Here is a 20,948-nt window from a genome sequence, read left to right on the forward strand (position 1 = left end):
TGAATCGAATCTTAATTTAATCTAAATTCCGTGTTCAAACCTGTTTCTAACTAAACTGAATGTAATGAACTATACCAGTGTAAATGTGCGACTGTCCACATGGTACTCTTGCTTAAACATCTTTAAGTTAAGGCATATTTAACATAAACATTAAACACATTAAATACGTAGAGTGAAAGCAAGACATTAATACAGTTTTGTAAAAATAATAATAATATATACATTTTATATATTTCTTTATCTTTTATGTTTAACTAATGACATATTTAATGTTTTTAACATTTGAATAATATAGATATTTTCTTTTAAAAATACACATATATTTCTTTATTTTCTATTAATACAAAATATTTCAATATTTAAACAATTTCTATTTTCTTTTAAAAATATACATATATTTTTTTTAAATGAATATAAGAAATAATATTTAAATATATATATATATATAAAGAACATATTAATGTTATTTAAATATTAAAATATTAATTGTAATTAATATTTAAATAAATATATATAAAATACATATTAAAAAAATGTATAATAAAAAATATATTTTAATTTTTAAACCAAATTTCTATTTCCTTTTAAAAAATATGTAATACATATATTTCTTTATATTTTAGTGAATATAAGAAATAATATTTTTTAAATTATATATATATATATATATATATATATATATATATATATGTGTGTGTGTGTGTGTGTGTGTGTCTACATAATTTAAATATTAAAATATTAGTTCTTTTATACATTAATATATATATATAAAATGAACATATTAATATAATTTAAATATTAAAATAATTATTTAAATAATTTATGATTTAAATGTTTAATTAATTAAAATTTGTATTTGTTATACTTTATATATTTTTATTATTTATATATTTAATTAATACAAATATAGTTTTAACATTTTAAAAACTATTTATATGTTCTTGTAATATAACAATATACATATAATTTCTTTCCTTTTTATTGGAATAGTTCTGCAGCTTCATTAACCAACATAAAAGTCTGTATTATCTCACCTGGTGTGATGTTGAGAAGTTTACAAGCTGTTTCAATGTCCTTCAGAACTTCTCCCACTACCAGACTCTGCACCTGTTCTAAAGATCTCTCCTCCACCTGTTCTTCCAGGGTGGGAGACAGCGGCGAGACTCCCAGTCCAGGGCTGTCGATCACAGGGCACTGCTCAGGTTCCTGACACGGCTCCAGTCTGGACCCGCCGCCCGCAGTCGTGGATGAATCCGACACCCTGACCAGCCAGGTGGCGTCCTCGGTGAACAGCATATCGAAGCAGGACAGATAGAGTCCTGGATGGCCTCGGTCCGAGCCGTCAAGACGGGGTTTGAGGTCAACCATCTCTGAGGTCTGCACTATGCCATCTTCTCGCTTGAGAAGGGCCAGCGAGCTCTCAGTGAAGCCTGTGGAGCGTGGCGGCTGAAGAACAGTGCTGTCTGTCTGAATTCGGACTGGACTGGCCATTGTCTCCTGCAGAAGTTAAAGAGAAAAGACCTTAAGTGAAACCATATACCTCAATATTATCCAATACTATCAGTTTATAATGCGTAAAAGAGCTGCCGTATACCAGAACGCTCAGCAAACTGCTGGTTCTTGAGTGTTTTGGTGATCCATAACCAACCAACTTATCCTACCCAAAGAAAACACTGAGCCTAGGTGATGCTGTTTCTGTTTTTAAGGGTTTCAGGACAAATGGGAATGAATGAAGAAAGTCAGTGCAGCATGGGGGAAGCAAACTGGATTTGACTGAGTCACTTACTCATGGGTCACTTGTACAGAATGATGGGTGACACTGAAGCAAAGCGGCGGTTTGGAGGACTGCTTTCAAGGTGCCGTCCCCGCTCTCCTGTCTCCTGTGTCAGCATGAGTTTTTAATCAAATTGCAAAGAGGAAAAGATGCTTCAAATGTAGGATGACAGGAGAGGCGGGGATGGAGCTGATATCTATCTCCAGTAGCCAGGAGGTAAAGATAAAAAGGTGGGAAGATTGCTTGAAGGAAAGAGCCTGCTCACATTACAAGTTCACTGGAAGACAATTTATAATTTGGAAGCACTAGTTAAAAATAATTGCCTTCAAGAACCGTCTTTTTAAACTGCTGGTTAAATACCAAGAGTTTCCTCAAAGAGCAAAAGTCTCATCAAAGTGTGTGACTGTAAGTAAACTATATATATATATATATATATAAAACTAAACAAATTTACACAGTAAAATACCATGTTCCTTTGGAACAGTAATATACCGCAAAACAATGCATTCTGGGTAATATTATTAAACGTTTTCGAAAAAATAACCTATAGGCTACTCTCTTGAAAATGACAAATATTACCCAGAATGCGTAGTTTTACAGTATATTACTCTGTATATTACAATGCATTCTGGGTAATATTATTTGTTGTTTTCGAGAAAGTAGCCTATAGGCCTCTTTTCTTAAAACAACGAATATTACCCAGAATGCATTGTTTTTATGGTATATTACTGTTTCAATGGAAAACAGTATTTTACTGAGTAAATTTGTTAAATTTTTTTGCAGTCATTTTTAGAGTATATATATATATATAATCAGTTTATTTATAGTCACACGCACACACACACACACACACACACACACACACACTGGACAACTAAAACTATTGATAATATAAAAAATTATATAAGATATGAATATAAATAGTAAATGCAAAACTTAAAGAACTTAGGCAACTAACTCAAATAAGTTTAAGTTGAAGTATAAAATTACTAAAAACAATGAAATTAAAAATTAATTAAAACTAAATAGAAATGTAAAAAAAACCTAATAAAATGGCAAATGAACATAACAAAATTACTAAAACTTCAACTGAAATAAAAAAAAATGGGAAATATACAAATACAAGCTAAAATATTAAAAATAAAATAATAAAAAGTTAATAAATAATATATAAATAACACTAATATAAACTACATCTTTACATTTTCTGAGGAAAATATGAGTGTTGTGGATGCTTGTCAATACCCTGACCTTTCCTAAAGATATATGTTGTTTTTTTTTTTTTTTTTATAAAGTCTGTGTAACATTAAACTCTGCCCTTGGGCGTCTAAAAAACTGTACTCTGAGGAATGCAAAAAAAGCTGTAAAATATTACCAGTGACAGAAACAAGGAACTTCATGAATCATGAAGGTCTTGTCAGGGCCTCCACATTACATGAAGAACATTGCAGGCAGCCAATGAGGTGCTGTCGGAACGAACAAAGCGTGACTTAATGTGCTGACACGGGTCAAGTGAGCACAACTGTAATTTAGACATGCTAAATGTTAAATGTCATAGTTGCATTTGTAAAAGAACAGATGGTTCACAAGTATTTTCAAGTATGCATAAAGATTTGGCAACATTTTATTTTGATAGTCCACTTTAGACATTGTACTAACTATAAGTAACTTTACTATGAGATTTTAGGTTAAGGTTAGGTATCAATAGACTGTTTGCTTAATATCTGCAACTTTATTTTGATGCTCCACTAACAGACATTCTACTGACTACAAGTAACTTTGCAACTACTAAAACTTAATCCTAACACTAACAGTCTACTAATACTCTAATGAGAATTAGTTGACATGTAGTTGCAAAACTAGTTAGTTATTAGAAGATTAAAGTGGACCATCAAAATAAAGTGCAACTGAGGATTTTCTCTGCTCTTAAAAAGATAGTTCACCTTAAAATAAAAATTCTGTCATCATTTCAAAATCAAACACTGTTTTGCAGAAGAAAGAGTCATACAGTTTTGGAATGGCATGAGGGTGAGTACTGTATATACTTTTTTCCCTTTAATGTGGATACTGAGAGTTCAGGTCCAGTCTGCAAAATTCTCTGTGCCGTTTCCCCTTTTCACCACAAAAAAATCTTCCAGCAACCACATTTCTGATTTCTGTATCATCCTGCATTGCCATTTTCCTCCTTGCATTGTTTGCTTGCCATAAATGCTTCTTATATAGATCCTGTGAGGGTATTTGTTGGACAGCCTCCTCTTTTCATCCCATAAGTAAATATGGGCCCATAATCGTTTGATTTAAAGTTCACGGCACAGATGGAGAATAAGACGCATTTGTAGGTAATCAGTTGTCATTAGAGCGTATGTCTACAGGACATTCCCCATCTGCCACATGTTCTCGGACAACCTCCGTTTGTTTGGACACGCCACTGCCGTCATTCATAAAATCGTGAGATTGCTCCACACCCAGCAATAGCAGAGGAAATGAGGTATAAAATGAAAACAATCAGTTTTAAAGGATGGATTATAGTGGCTTTAATCTTTTATTGTGTCTCTCAGTTGACTTTTTCCTTGTTTTTTAATGTTTTTAAAAGTCAAATTTTCCAGAATTCCACTTTGTTCCAGACTTTTTAATAATTCCCCTCTATAATAACTTTATGTAAAAATTTAAATCAATAAAAAGTGTTATTCTTAGCATTTCTTATATCCTATTTTTAATATTTTTGGGTAACACTTTACAGTAAGTTCCCATTAACATTAGTTAAAACATTGACTAACATAAAACTAATTATGAGCAATATGTTTGTTACAGTATTTATTCATTTTTTGTTAATGTTAATTAATAAAAAGCTTAGTTTGTGTTAGCTCATGTGCATTATACTGTATAATAATATTGGTACAACAGATACAAATTTTGATTTTAATAATGTAATAATAATGTAATGTAATTTACAATTAAGTATTTTTCATTGAAAGTTCAAAATGTTAACTAATGGAAACTTACTGTAAAGTGTTACCAATGATAGTTATTATTATTTATTTTATACTTCAATTAGAAATCATCTGCTATTTGTGTACAGTTTATACTTTTTTTACCTACTCGCCATCATTAACATCATGTCAAGTATTGAAAACAATTGAGTCTTTCTAAAATAAATATATCTGTTTTTATAAAAAATAAACATGTTCTATAGTAATACAGATCGTTTCAAAGCAGCTTTACTGTAATAAGCAGGAAAGTAATGATCAGTGATGCAAACAGAGATTAATTTTGCTGTAAAGTGTCATTGTTCAGCTGAAGTCAGTTCAGTGTTGATTCAGTTCAGTTCAATGACTGTGTAAAGTTCATCAGTTATGAAATGAGTTTATAAAGTAGCTCTGGAGAAACCAGTTAAGTCATCGTCCAGCTCAATTCAGTTCTCATCTGAAATATCATTAGATCAGATCTTTTTTCCAGGACATATTATTATTGTTTTAACAAAAATAGTTTAAAGCCATTTCATTTATCAAGTTTTTAAATAGTAAAAATTCTCAAAACTGCGCCGCTGCTGCTGCATGTGTCACGTTGGACACAGCGATGGAATGGCAGAGGGTCAGAGGTCAAACCATTTGTCTCTCGCTCTTTCACTTCTCCGTATGCAAAGACAAACGGAGGCCCCGTACCGTGTCTTTGAAGCTGTCCTGGAGTAAACCCTAAAGGAAATGAAGTTATCCTTCCTGGAATCCCTGTTCTCATCTCCAAACTCCTGCTGCTTTCACATCCCCCTCCCTCTCTTCTCAGAGGAAAATGATGGAGCGTGGTTTTGCGGCCAGCTTAGTTTCAAGTCTGTAACCTAGTGTCCACTCTTGCTCGCAACAGCTTGCGATAAGCCCATTAGACAGGCACATTTAGTCATATTGACTCTGGCTAGCAGAGAAAAAACAGCGGTGAGGAGATGCAAACACGCTCCCCAGGCGCGGGATTAGGCCCGTGACTGATCCTTAAATGAGTTTGGTTAAAGACTCGAAAATTCATTTTGGAAGGGTTAAGAGCCGCTCCATTTGCCAGGTCAGCAGCATTCAGTGCTAAATAACGACTGTTTATCTGCAGGGCGTGAAATACACAATGGCCTTCAGGGGGGTCAGAAAGATTATATATACTACTACTACTACTATAGTAATGAATGCAACTTTCGCGCTCCTATTTCAGTGTTGTTAAGTTGAGGATATTTTCAACAAAATATTTGCTTCGTACATTTAGTTTAACAGCATTAAAGAGGGCAAATGTTATCATTGAACTGAACTGTGTATATGCATTTTAAACACATTATGTTCTTCATCAATGCAATAAATGCACGTCCCATAATGCATGACCTATCGAGCCTTCTTTGACCTGTAATTCGCACCGTTTATCAGCGTCTCACACCAGAAGACACAGACTGGCCCTTTCCCAAAGTTACATTACTATACTTGTGCTTTATATATAGTGATTAATTTATGCATAGTGCACCTCTTTAAAAAGCATACAGGAAATAAAATAAATGAAAACAGGTAAAAAAAAAAAAAAAAATCATTATTTTCATGTTAATTAATTACAATCCTCAAATAGGTATCATTTGATTTTTTCAAAACATAGTTTCTTACATCTTATTCTTTAAATGTTGAAAATTTTTTATTTTTTTTTACCCCTATATATATATATATATATATATATATATATATATATATATGTATGTATAATGATTCCTGTTCTGTCCCAGCATAGCAACCAGCACAGCACAGTTCAATAGCAAAACATTACCTATTAATAACAAGTCTCCCCGCTCAATGAGTCTAGGTTGCGTACATGCCGTGCTCATAGTAAACGTCTCTTACTGGAGGAAATGCTCCATCGACTGCAGGGTTTCAACAACAGCTGCACAATATTCAGCTTGTTCACATCATAAGGACATAAAAGATTTGGTAATCATTACAAGTAATTAGTGCGGCGGCTCCCCCAGCATATGACTGAGCTCCAGTGATGTGTCGTACAACGATTGGCTAATTCTTAAAAACCATCAACAGAATCTCTAAAAACACTCTTCAAGGTCAAAACGCTTACCTACAAAAGAAGAATTTGGACACACTTAAATTTATTGGAATATTGTTGGATAACAAAATGTCAAAACCATATTATGGTTCATCATCAAATATGATCATATTTGGTATTTTGTTATCTAAAGAAGTACCATTCAGACATTTTTTTAAGTATGTATTGTGTGTCCAAATAGTTCTGGGGGACTTCATTAATAACCTAAATATGAAATCTAATTTTTTAATTCAAATTTAACAAACATTTTGACAAATGATCAAAATGACTGGCCCGCGATAGTAAGGAAATTATGGTTTTAAAGATCAGAGGAGCTGTAGCTTGTCTTTCACTGATTTGAAGTTAAAATGCAAATTTATTGCATTTCTCAGTGACATTATGATGTCCTTTATGAGGCCATCATCTGTCTCTTCAGACTGTAAAAACTTTGAATTTTGCCATAATTTCTTTCCAAACACAACACTCCCAGCTGTTTGAACAAAAACTGGAATAGCATGTTTATATGCAAATTGGCATATTAAGTCACTTAACCGCTGACAGCCACCTTTGATAAGTATCTGATCCATTCTGGGATCTTTAAGCCCAAGTGAAATCATAGAGGGGAATTCTTCATGACTCAAGATCACATTTAATGTTCCTCGAACTCCCGAGCAGGTGTGATGTACCTGTGCCAGGTTGACTCAGATAATTAGGTTATCTACTTGTCAATCTCATAATGTGATACTTGGACCAAAAGATTGAAATCAAATATCTCATTTGTAAAGATGTCTTGCAAATAAAAATTTGTAATTCGTTCCTAACCCATACTGTTTTCCATATAATGAAAATGAGCCATGATTTTTACTGTCAAGCCACAAAAAAGTACTTAGTACTCATGCACTTCACTCTATGGAAGCTAGTTTATGCCACTAAATAAAAAAATGTAAAAGGTAATTGCGAATTTTTATCTTACAATTCTGACTTTTCTTTTCGCAATTGCGAGATTTAAACTCACAATTGTGTGATATAAAGTCAGAATTGCCTGATATAAACTCGTAATTCTGACTTTATATCACACAATTGTGTGTTTATATCTAGCAATTCTGACTTTATATCTCACAATTCTGACTTTATATCTCACAATTCTGACTTTATATCTAGCAATTCTGACTTTATATCTCACAATTCTGACTTTATATCTCACAATTCTGACTTTATATCTCGCAATTCTGACTTTATATCTCACAATTCTGACTTTATAACTCGCAATTCTGACTTTATAACTCGCAATTCTGACTTTATAACTCGCAATTCTGACTTTATATCTCACAATTCTGACTTTATATCTCACAATTCTGACTTTATATCTAGCAATTCTGACTTTATATCTAGCAATTCTGACTTTATATCTCACAATTCTGACTTTATATCTCGCAATTCTGACTTTATATCTCGCAATTCTGACTTTATATCTCACAATTCTGACTTTATATCTCGCAATTCTGACTTTATAACTCGCAATTCTGACTTTATAACTCACAATTCTGACTTTATAACTCGCAATTCTGACTTTATATCTCACAATTCTGACTTTATATCTCGCAATTCTGACTTTATATCTCGCAATTCTGACTTTATATCTCACAATTCTGACTTTATAACTCACAATTCTGACTTTATATCTTGCAATTCTGACTTTATATCTCGCAATTCTGACTTTATAACTCACAATTCTTACTTTATATCTCGCAATTCTGACTTTATAACTCACAATTCTGACTTTATATCTCACAATTCTGACTTTATATCTTGCAATTCTGACTTTATAACTCAAAATTCTGACTTTATATCTCGCAATTCTGACTTTATATCTCACAATTCTGACTTTGTCATACAATTCTGACTTTATATCTCGCAATTCTGACTTTATATCTCGCAATTCTGACTTAATATCATGCAATTCTGACTTTATAACTCGCAATTCTGACTTTATATCTCACAATTCTGACTTTATATCTCACAATTCTGACTTTATAACTCGCAATTCTGACTTTATATCATACAATTCTGACTTTATATCTCGCAAATCTGACTTTATAACTCGCAATTCTGACTTTATATCATACAATTCTGACTTTATATCATACAATTCTGACTTTATAACTCGCAATTCTGACTTTATATCTCACAATTCTGACTTTATATCATACAATTCTGACTTTATAACTTGCAATTCTGATTTTATAACTCGCAATTCTGACTTTATATCATACAATTCTGACTTTATATCTCGCAATTCTGACTTTATAACTCGCAATTCTGACTTTATGTCACACAATTATGGCTATATCTCACAATTCTGACTTTATAACTCGCAATTCTGACTTTATAACTCACAATAACTTGGATTTCTCACTTTATATCTTACAATTCTGACTTTATATCACAATTCTGACCTTATATCACTCAATTCTGACTATATCTTTTGATTTTGACTTTATATCACACAATTCTGACTATATCTCACAGTTCTGACTTTATAACTCACAATTCTGACTTTATATAACTCACAATTCTGACTTTATATCATGCAATTCTGACTTTATATCTCACAATTCTGATTTTATAACTCGCAATTCTGACTTTATATCATACAATTCTGACTTTATAACTCGCAATTCTGACTTTATATCATACAATTCTGACTTTATAACTCGCAATTCTGACTTTATATCTCGCAATTCTGACTTTATATCTCACAATTCTGACTTTATGTCTCACAATTCTGACTTTATATCTCACAATTCTGACTTTATAACTCACAATTCTGACTTTATATCATGCAATTCTGACTTTATAACTCGCAATTCTGGCTTTACATCTCATAATTCTGACATTATATCACTCAATTCTGCCTATTTCTCGCAATTCTGACTTTATAACTCGCAATTCTGACTTTATGTCACACAATTCTGGCTATATCTCACAATTCTGACTTTATAACTCGCAATTCTGACTTTATATCACGCAATTCTGACTTTATATCATGCAATTCTGACTTTATAACTCGCAATTCTGACTTTGTCACACAATTCTGACTTTATATCACGCAATTCTGACTTTATATCTCGCAATTCTGACTTTATATCTCAATTCTGACTTTATAACTCACAATTCTGACTTTATATCATGCAATTCTGACTTTATATCTCACAATTCTGACTTAATATCACGCAATTCTGACTTTATATCTCACAATTCTGACTTTATAACTCACAATAACTTGGATTTCTCACTTTATATATCACAATTCTGACCTTATATCACTCAATTCTGACTATATCTTTTGATTTTGACTTTATATCACACAATTCTGACTATATCTCACAATTCCGACTTTATAACTCACAATTCTGACTTTATATAACTCACAATTCTGACTTTATATCTCGCAATTCTGACTTTATAACTCGCAATTCTGACTTTATATCTCGCAATTCTGACTTTATATCACGCAATTCTGACTTTATAACTCGCAATTCTGACTTTATGTCACACAATTCTGACTTTATATCACGCAATTCTGACTTTATAACTCACAATTCTGACTTTATATCTCACAATTCTGACTTTATATCTCGCAATTCTGACTTTATATCTCACAATTCTGACTTTATAACTCACAATTCTGACTTTATATCTCACAATTCTGACTTTATATCTCACAATTCTGACTTTATATCTCACAATTCTGACTTTATAACTCGCAATTCTGACTTTATATCTCGCAATTCTGACTTTATAACTCACAATTCTGACTTTATATCTCACAATTCTGACTTTATATCTCACAATTCTGACTTTATATCTCACAATTCTGACTTTATATCTCACAATTCTGACTTTATATCTCAATTCTGACTTTATAACTCACAATTCTGACTTTATATCTCACAATTCTGACTTTATATCTCACAATTCTGACTTTATATCTCGCAATTCTGACTTTATAACTCACAATTCTGACTTTATATCTCACAATTCTGACTTTATATCTTGCAATTCTGACTTTATAACTCAAAATTCTGACTTTATATCTCGCAATTCTGACTTTATATCTCACAATTCTGACTTTGTCATACAATTCTGACTTTATATCTCGCAATTCTGACTTTATATCTCGCAATTCTGACTTAATATCATGCAATTCTGACTTTATAACTCGCAATTCTGACTTTATATCTCACAATTCTGACTTTATATCTCACAATTCTGACTTTATAACTCGCAATTCTGACTTTATATCTCGCAATTCTGACTTTATATCATACAATTCTGACTTTATATCTCGCAAATCTGACTTTATGTCACACAATTCTGACTTTATATCACGCAATTCTGACTTTATATCTCGCAATTCTGACTTTATATCTCACAATTCTGACTTTATATCTCACAATTCTGACTTTATATCACGCAATTCTGACTTAATAACTCGCAATTCTGACTTTATGTCACACAATTCTGACTTTATATCACGCAATTCTGACTTTATATCTCGCAATTCTGACTTTATATCTCAATTCTGACTTTATAACTCACAATTCTGACTTTATATCATGCAATTCTGACTTTATATCTCACAATTCTGACTTTATATCTCACAATTCTGACTTTATAACTCGCAATTCTGACTTTATAACTCACAATAACTTGGATTTCTCACTTTATATCTTACAATTCTGACTTTATATCACGCAATTCTGACTATATCTTATAATTCTGACTTTATATCACAATTCTGACTTTATATCATGCAATTCTGACTTTATATAACGCAATTCTGACTTTATATAACGCAATTCTGACTATATCTTATAATTCTGACTTTATATCACAATTCTGACCTTATATCACTCAATTCTGACTATATGTTTTAATTCTGACTTTATATCACACAATTCTGACTATATCTCACAATTCTGACTTTATATCTCGCAATTCTGACTTTATATCTCACAATTCTGACTTTATAACTCACAATAACTTGGATTTCTCACTTTATATCTTACAATTCTGACTTTATATCACAATTCTGACCTTATATCACTCAATTCTGACTATATCTTTTGATTTTGACTTTATAACTCACAATTCTGACTTTATAACTCACAGTTCTGACTATATCTCACAATTCTGACTTCATCTTGCAGTTCTCACTTTATTTGGATTTCTTACTTTATATCTCCAATTCTGACTTTATATCACGCAATTCTGTCTTTATATCACGCAATTCTGACTATATCTTATAATTCTGACTTTATATCACAATTCTGACTTTATAACTCGCAATTCTGAGGGAAAAAAGTCTGAATTGTTTGATATAAACTCGCCATTGCGAGAAAAAAGGTTGCAATTACCTTTTTTATTTCATTGCGCAAACAAGCTTCCATAATATTCTGACTTTAATTTACTGATAAACTCTTAAAAATAAAGGTTCCTCATTGGCATCAACGGTTCCATGAAGAACCTTTATTAGCATCTGTGGAACCTTTCTTTTCTACAAAAGGTTCTTCATAGTGGAAAAAGGTTCTTTAGGTCTTTAAAATGTTCTTTAAACTAAGAAAAAAAGGTTCTTTTAAGAACTGTTCACTTTATAACTCACAATTCTGACTTTATATCTCGCAATTCTGACTTTATATCTCACAATTCTGACTTTATAACTCGCAATTCTGACTTTATGTCACACAATTCTGACTTTATATCACGCAATTCTGACTTTATATCTCGCAATTCTGACTTTATATCTCACAATTCTGACTTTATATCTCACAATTCTGACTTTATATCACGCAATTCTGACTTTATAACTCGCAATTCTGACTTTATGTCACACAATTCTGACTTTATATCACGCAATTCTGACTTTATATCTCGCAATTCTGACTTTATATCTCAATTCTGACTTTATAACTCACAATTCTGACTTTATATCATGCAATTCTGACTTTATATCTCACAATTCTGACTTTATATCTCACAATTCTGACTTTATATCTCGCAATTCTGACTTTATAACTCACAATAACTTGGATTTCTCACTTTATATCTTACAATTCTGACTTTATATCACGCAATTCTGACTATATCTTATAATTCTGACTTTATATCACAGTTCTGACTTTATATCATGCAATTCTGACTTTATATCATGCAATTCTGACTTTATATAACGCAATTCTGACTATATCTTATAATTCTGACTTTATATCACAATTCTGACCTTATATCACTCAATTCTGACTATATGTTTTAATTCTGACTTTATATCACACAATTATGACTATATCTCACAATTCTGACTTTATATCACGCAATTCTGACTTTATATCTCACAATTCTGACTTTATAACTCACAATAACTTGGATTTCTCACTTTATATCTTACAATTCTGACTTTATATCACAATTCTGACCTTATATCACTCAATTCTGACTATATCTTTTGATTTTGACTTTATAAATCACAATTCTGACTTTATAACTCACAATTCTGACTATATCTCACAATTCTGACTTCATCTTGCAATTCTCACTTTATTTGGATTTCTTACTTTATATCTCCAATTCTGACTTTATATCACGCAATTCTGACTTTATATCTCACAATTCTGACTTTATATCTTGCAATTCTGACTTTATAACTCAAAATTCTGACTTTATATCTCGCAATTCTGACTTTATATCTCACAATTCTGACTTTGTCATACAATTCTGACTTTATATCTCGCAATTCTGACTTTATATCTCGCAATTCTGACTTAATATCATGCAATTCTGACTTTATAACTCGCAATTCTGACTTTATATCTCACAATTCTGACTTTATATCTCACAATTCTGACTTTATAACTCGCAATTCTGACTTTATATCTCGCAATTCTGACTTTATATCATACAATTCTGACTTTATATCTCGCAAATCTGACTTTATAACTCGCAATTCTGACTTTATATCATACAATTCTGACTTTATATCATACAATTCTGACTTTATAACTCGCAATTCTGACTTTATATCTCACAATTCTGACTTTATATCATACAATTCTGACTTTATAACTTGCAATTCTGATTTTATAACTCGCAATTCTGACTTTATATCATACAATTCTGACTTTATATCTCGCAATTCTGACTTTATAACTCGCAATTCTGACTTTATGTCACACAATTATGGCTATATCTCACAATTCTGACTTTATAACTCGCAATTCTGACTTTATAACTCACAATAACTTGGATTTCTCACTTTATATCTTACAATTCTGACTTTATATCACAATTCTGACCTTATATCACTCAATTCTGACTATATCTTTTGATTTTGACTTTATATCACACAATTCTGACTATATCTCACAGTTCTGACTTTATAACTCACAATTCTGACTTTATATAACTCACAATTCTGACTTTATATCATGCAATTCTGACTTTATATCTCACAATTCTGATTTTATAACTCGCAATTCTGACTTTATATCATACAATTCTGACTTTATAACTCGCAATTCTGACTTTATATCATACAATTCTGACTTTATAACTCGCAATTCTGACTTTATATCTCGCAATTCTGACTTTATATCTCACAATTCTGACTTTATGTCTCACAATTCTGACTTTATATCTCACAATTCTGACTTTATAACTCACAATTCTGACTTTATATCATGCAATTCTGACTTTATAACTCGCAATTCTGGCTTTACATCTCATAATTCTGACATTATATCACTCAATTCTGCCTATTTCTCGCAATTCTGACTTTATATCTCACAATTCTGACTTTATAACTCGCAATTCTGACTTTATATCACGCAATTCTGACTTTATATCATGCAATTCTGACTTTATAACTCGCAATTCTGACTTTGTCACACAATTCTGACTTTATATCACGCAATTCTGACTTTATATCTCGCAATTCTGACTTTATATCTCAATTCTGACTTTATAACTCACAATTCTGACTTTATATCATGCAATTCTGACTTTATATCTCACAATTCTGACTTAATATCACGCAATTCTGACTTTATATCTCACAATTCTGACTTTATAACTCACAATAACTTGGATTTCTCACTTTATATATCACAATTCTGACCTTATATCACTCAATTCTGACTATATCTTTTGATTTTGACTTTATATCACACAATTCTGACTATATCTCACAATTCCGACTTTATAACTCACAATTCTGACTTTATATAACTCACAATTCTGACTTTATATCTCGCAATTCTGACTTTATAACTCGCAATTCTGACTTTATATCTCGCAATTCTGACTTTATATCACGCAATTCTGACTTTATAACTCGCAATTCTGACTTTATGTCACACAATTCTGACTTTATATCACGCAATTCTGACTTTATAACTCACAATTCTGACTTTATATCTCACAATTCTGACTTTATATCTCGCAATTCTGACTTTATATCTCACAATTCTGACTTTATAACTCACAATTCTGACTTTATATCTCACAATTCTGACTTTATATCTCACAATTCTGACTTTATATCTCACAATTCTGACTTTATAACTCGCAATTCTGACTTTATATCTCGCAATTCTGACTTTATAACTCACAATTCTGACTTTATATCTCACAATTCTGACTTTATATCTCACAATTCTGACTTTATATCTCACAATTCTGACTTTATATCTCACAATTCTGACTTTATATCTCAATTCTGACTTTATAACTCACAATTCTGACTTTATATCTCACAATTCTGACTTTATATCTCACAATTCTGACTTTATATCTCGCAATTCTGACTTTATAACTCACAATTCTGACTTTATATCTCACAATTCTGACTTTATATCTTGCAATTCTGACTTTATAACTCAAAATTCTGACTTTATATCTCGCAATTCTGACTTTATATCTCACAATTCTGACTTTGTCATACAATTCTGACTTTATATCTCGCAATTCTGACTTTATATCTCGCAATTCTGACTTAATATCATGCAATTCTGACTTTATAACTCGCAATTCTGACTTTATATCTCACAATTCTGACTTTATATCTCACAATTCTGACTTTATAACTCGCAATTCTGACTTTATATCTCGCAATTCTGACTTTATATCATACAATTCTGACTTTATATCTCGCAAATCTGACTTTATGTCACACAATTCTGACTTTATATCACGCAATTCTGACTTTATATCTCGCAATTCTGACTTTATATCTCACAATTCTGACTTTGTCATACAATTCTGACTTTATATCTCGCAATTCTGACTTTATATCTCGCAATTCTGACTTAATATCATGCAATTCTGACTTTATAACTCGCAATTCTGACTTTATATCTCACAATTCTGACTTTATATCTCACAATTCTGACTTTATAACTCGCAATTCTGACTTTATATCTCGCAATTCTGACTTTATATCATACAATTCTGACTTTATATCTCGCAAATCTGACTTTATGTCACACAATTCTGACTTTATATCACGCAATTCTGACTTTATATCTCGCAATTCTGACTTTATATCTCACAATTCTGACTTTATATCTCACAATTCTGACTTTATATCACGCAATTCTGACTTAATAACTCGCAATTCTGACTTTATGTCACACAATTCTGACTTTATATCACGCAATTCTGACTTTATATCTCGCAATTCTGACTTTATATCTCAATTCTGACTTTATAACTCACAATTCTGACTTTATATCATGCAATTCTGACTTTATATCTCACAATTCTGACTTTATATCTCACAATTCTGACTTTATAACTCGCAATTCTGACTTTATAACTCACAATAACTTGGATTTCTCACTTTATATCTTACAATTCTGACTTTATATCACGCAATTCTGACTATATCTTATAATTCTGACTTTATATCACAATTCTGACTTTATATCATGCAATTCTGACTTTATATAACGCAATTCTGACTTTATATAACGCAATTCTGACTATATCTTATAATTCTGACTTTATATCACAATTCTGACCTTATATCACTCAATTCTGACTATATGTTTTAATTCTGACTTTATATCACACAATTCTGACTATATCTCACAATTCTGACTTTATATCTCGCAATTCTGACTTTATATCTCACAATTCTGACTTTATAACTCACAATAACTTGGATTTCTCACTTTATATCTTACAATTCTGACTTTATATCACAATTCTGACCTTATATCACTCAATTCTGACTATATCTTTTGATTTTGACTTTATAACTCACAATTCTGACTTTATAACTCACAGTTCTGACTATATCTCACAATTCTGACTTCATCTTGCAGTTCTCACTTTATTTGGATTTCTTACTTTATATCTCCAATTCTGACTTTATATCACGCAATTCTGTCTTTATATCACGCAATTCTGACTATATCTTATAATTCTGACTTTATATCACAATTCTGACTTTATAACTCGCAATTCTGAGGGAAAAAAGTCTGAATTGTTAGATATAAACTCGCCATTGCGAGAAAAAAGGTTGCAATTACCTTTTTTATTTCATTGCGCAAACAAGCTTCCATAATATTCTGACTTTAATTTACTGATAAACTCTTAAAAATAAAGGTTCCTCATTGGCATCAACGGTTCCATGAAGAACCTTTATTAGCATCTGTGGAACCTTTCTTTTCTACAAAAGGTTCTTCATAGTGGAAAAAGGTTCTTTAGGTCTTTAAAATGTTCTTTAAACTAAGAAAAAAAGGTTCTTTTAAGAACTGTTCACTTTATAACTCACAATTCTGACTTTATATCTCGCAATTCTGACTTTATATCTCACAATTCTGACTTTATAACTCGCAATTCTGACTTTATGTCACACAATTCTGACTTTATATCACGCAATTCTGACTTTATATCTCGCAATTCTGACTTTATATCTCACAATTCTGACTTTATATCTCACAATTCTGACTTTATATCACGCAATTCTGACTTTATAACTCGCAATTCTGACTTTATGTCACACAATTCTGACTTTATATCACGCAATTCTGACTTTATATCTCGCAATTCTGACTTTATATCTCAATTCTGACTTTATAACTCACAATTCTGACTTTATATCATGCAATTCTGACTTTATATCTCACAATTCTGACTTTATATCTCACAATTCTGACTTTATATCTCGCAATTCTGACTTTATAACTCACAATAACTTGGATTTCTCACTTTATATCTTACAATTCTGACTTTATATCACGCAATTCTGACTATATCTTATAATTCTGACTTTATATCACAGTTCTGACTTTATATCATGCAATTCTGACTTTATATCATGCAATTCTGACTTTATATAACGCAATTCTGACTATATCTTATAATTCTGACTTTATATCACAATTCTGACCTTATATCACTCAATTCTGACTATATGTTTTAATTCTGACTTTATATCACACAATTATGACTATATCTCACAATTCTGACTTTATATCACGCAATTCTGACTTTATATCTCACAATTCTGACTTTATAACTCACAATAACTTGGATTTCTCACTTTATATCTTACAATTCTGACTTTATATCACAATTCTGACCTTATATCACTCAATTCTGACTATATCTTTTGATTTTGACTTTATAAATCACAATTCTGACTTTATAACTCACAATTCTGACTATATCTCACAATTCTGACTTCATCTTGCAATTCTCACTTTATTTGGATTTCTTACTTTATATCTCCAATTCTGACTTTATATCACGCAATTCTGACTTTATATCACGCAATTCTGACTTTATATCTCACAATTCTGACTTTATATCTCACAATTCTGACTTTATATCACAATTCTGATTTTATAACTCGCAATTCTGAGGGAAAAAAGTCTGAATTGTTAGATATAAACTCGCAATTGCGAGAAAAAAGGTTGCAATTACCTTTTTTATTTCATTGCGCAAACAAGCTTCCATAATATTCTGACTTTAATTTACTGATAAACTCTTAAAAATAAAGGTTCCTCATTGGCATCAACGGTTCCATGAAGAACCTTTATTAGCATCTGTGGAACCTTTCTTTTCTACAAAAGGTTCTTCATAGTGGAAAAAGGTTCTTTAGGTCTTTAAAATGTTCTTTAAACTAAGAAAAAAAGGTTCTTTTAAGAACTGTTCACTGAAATGTTCTTTGGGAAACCAAAATGGATGTTCTTCATGGAACCATTGATGCTTCTGTGGCATCACTGTAAAAATACCCTTTAGGAACCTTTACTTTAAGAGTGCATGATGCTCCAAAAAAGTTTGGAACAGCATAAGATTTTTGAACTATTCCTTTAAGGAAAAATTGACATTTGCTGTAAGCCAACTTGACACAACTCCATAATGAGTTTAGTTCTGTTCACTCAGTACAATGTAACACTTTAGCTCAGTCACAATACTGTGCTTAGCCTCAATGGAAATCAATTGAAACTTTACATTTGACTTTGGGAATTAAGGTCTTTTCTTCTTCTGAAAGATTTGGCCATCAGCCAGAACACGAGTCACTTGCACTTTTCCCTTCAGGGGAAAAAAACAGTCATTTGTGGTTTGCTGGTGGTGTTCTGGAGGCCAGCCAGATGACATTTGAAGACCTAAGAGCTTTACACCTTTTAATTTTTGGAGACATGTTCCCGTTTATCTTTCTAAATGAAGACACATCGCATGTGAACAACAGGTGAACTGTGTCAGCTTGAGAACAGGTGCATTCAGAACCATCTGAATTCATATCGGCCTCTATTAATGAAAGGCAATATGATACGAGCTGGTGATAAGGCTGATCGCTCGGTTGCCTAGAGATATAGACACATTTACAAATGCATTTTATGTTTTGCTGCACTAATATTTGAACACAGCTCCTCATTCTTTATAGAGTGCAACAGTTGGGTTACGGAAGTAAAAACTCCATTAATTTTCTCCATAGGGAAATTGATTTTGAACGATAACTTATAAACCCTCAAAGATAGAGTAGGTCTACTGAGCTACGAGGTTGTTAATCCATGGTATTTACTCTCAAAATACTTAAAGGTTTATATATATATTTATGCATACTTTGCAATAAACTTATAATATATTGTTTTTAAATATATGATCAACAGCTGTAAAATAGTAATTTTATATTTCTCCATTTTTAATGCTGTTCGCAATGCCTCATGGGATTGTAGTTCTTTCCCTCGCTAAAGGCGTCTTATCTTTTTGTCCAATTTTCAAAACCTTTTTTGCTTCAAATCAAAATTTGGACGTTGTGATTCACCTCATAGCCGATTGGCTTGAAACTCTTTAATGGAGACTTTTTTTAAATCCCAGTAGGAAAAATTTATACTTTAGCTGAAAAAGGGGGCACTGTTGCACCCTATTATGACCATTTTCTTCATCTTAAAACAATAGTTAAGTCATGAAAACTATGAAACAACACAAAAAGAAATATGGGAATGACGTAGTGACTAAAACATGTCACGCAAATGAAAACAATCTCAAATTTGAGCTTCTTCCCACTCTGGACGTTCATGAAGTGCATCCTGGGATGCTTTTAAAAACTATCGTGAAAGAAGAACTAGTGCAGTGATGCTTTTCTGCTCCAACACATGCAATTTCCATTTTTACATTCAAATAATTTTAGTTTTGTAAACACTGATAGGCACAATATATGTGTAACAAGCAATCAAACATTCACGCAGAAGGTAATATCAGTTAAAATGTGTCCAACCGTTGCTTTTTCTTCTTAAGTACACATTAAATACATGTAAGCTGTAATATCCCTTAGAAGTGGGTTGATAGGAGGTAGCAGTGCAGACTTACCTGTCCAGCTGAATACAGTGTTGCAGGTGCGAGCAGGAAGGCCTTTCCTTGTTTCCTTTGGTTTCAGCTTGTTTCTCAAATGTGGGACTAATTCTAGGCCTCCAACAGACTCAACAGGGAACACGGCAGGCTGGAATTGTAGAGTGCCACATTACTAACCTCAATGACTAATACTGCTAGTGACAGGAGTGTGTGTGTGTGTGTGTGTGTGTGTGTGAGTGCACCTGATGTGGGTGTGCGCAAGACTTCA

At 31.7% G+C, this 20,948-nt stretch overlaps 1 protein-coding gene across 2 annotated transcripts in view; it reads right to left on the minus strand.

Annotated features, from left to right (window-relative positions):
* LOC137010966 (SAM pointed domain-containing Ets transcription factor) overlaps positions 1 to 20,948 on the minus strand; it is a 28,039-nt gene extending 7,091 nt beyond the window's left edge. Inside the window, exons 1-2 of one of the 2 annotated variants that reach the window (XM_067373468.1) lie at positions 20,699 to 20,948; positions 1,035 to 1,497 (exon numbers count right to left, since the gene is read on the minus strand). In XM_067373468.1, coding sequence (XP_067229569.1) covers positions 1,035 to 1,491 — 457 coding nt within the window. In that variant the 5' untranslated portion in view covers positions 1,492 to 1,497; positions 20,699 to 20,948. Of the gene's footprint in view, positions 1 to 1,034; positions 1,498 to 3,149; positions 3,246 to 20,698 lie in introns of those variants that run through there. The other variant, XM_067373469.1, reaches the window with a different exon arrangement.

This window comes from Chanodichthys erythropterus, chromosome 21 (assembly GCF_024489055.1).
Source record: "Chanodichthys erythropterus isolate Z2021 chromosome 21, ASM2448905v1, whole genome shotgun sequence".
Taxonomy (NCBI): domain Eukaryota; kingdom Metazoa; phylum Chordata; class Actinopteri; order Cypriniformes; family Xenocyprididae; genus Chanodichthys; species Chanodichthys erythropterus.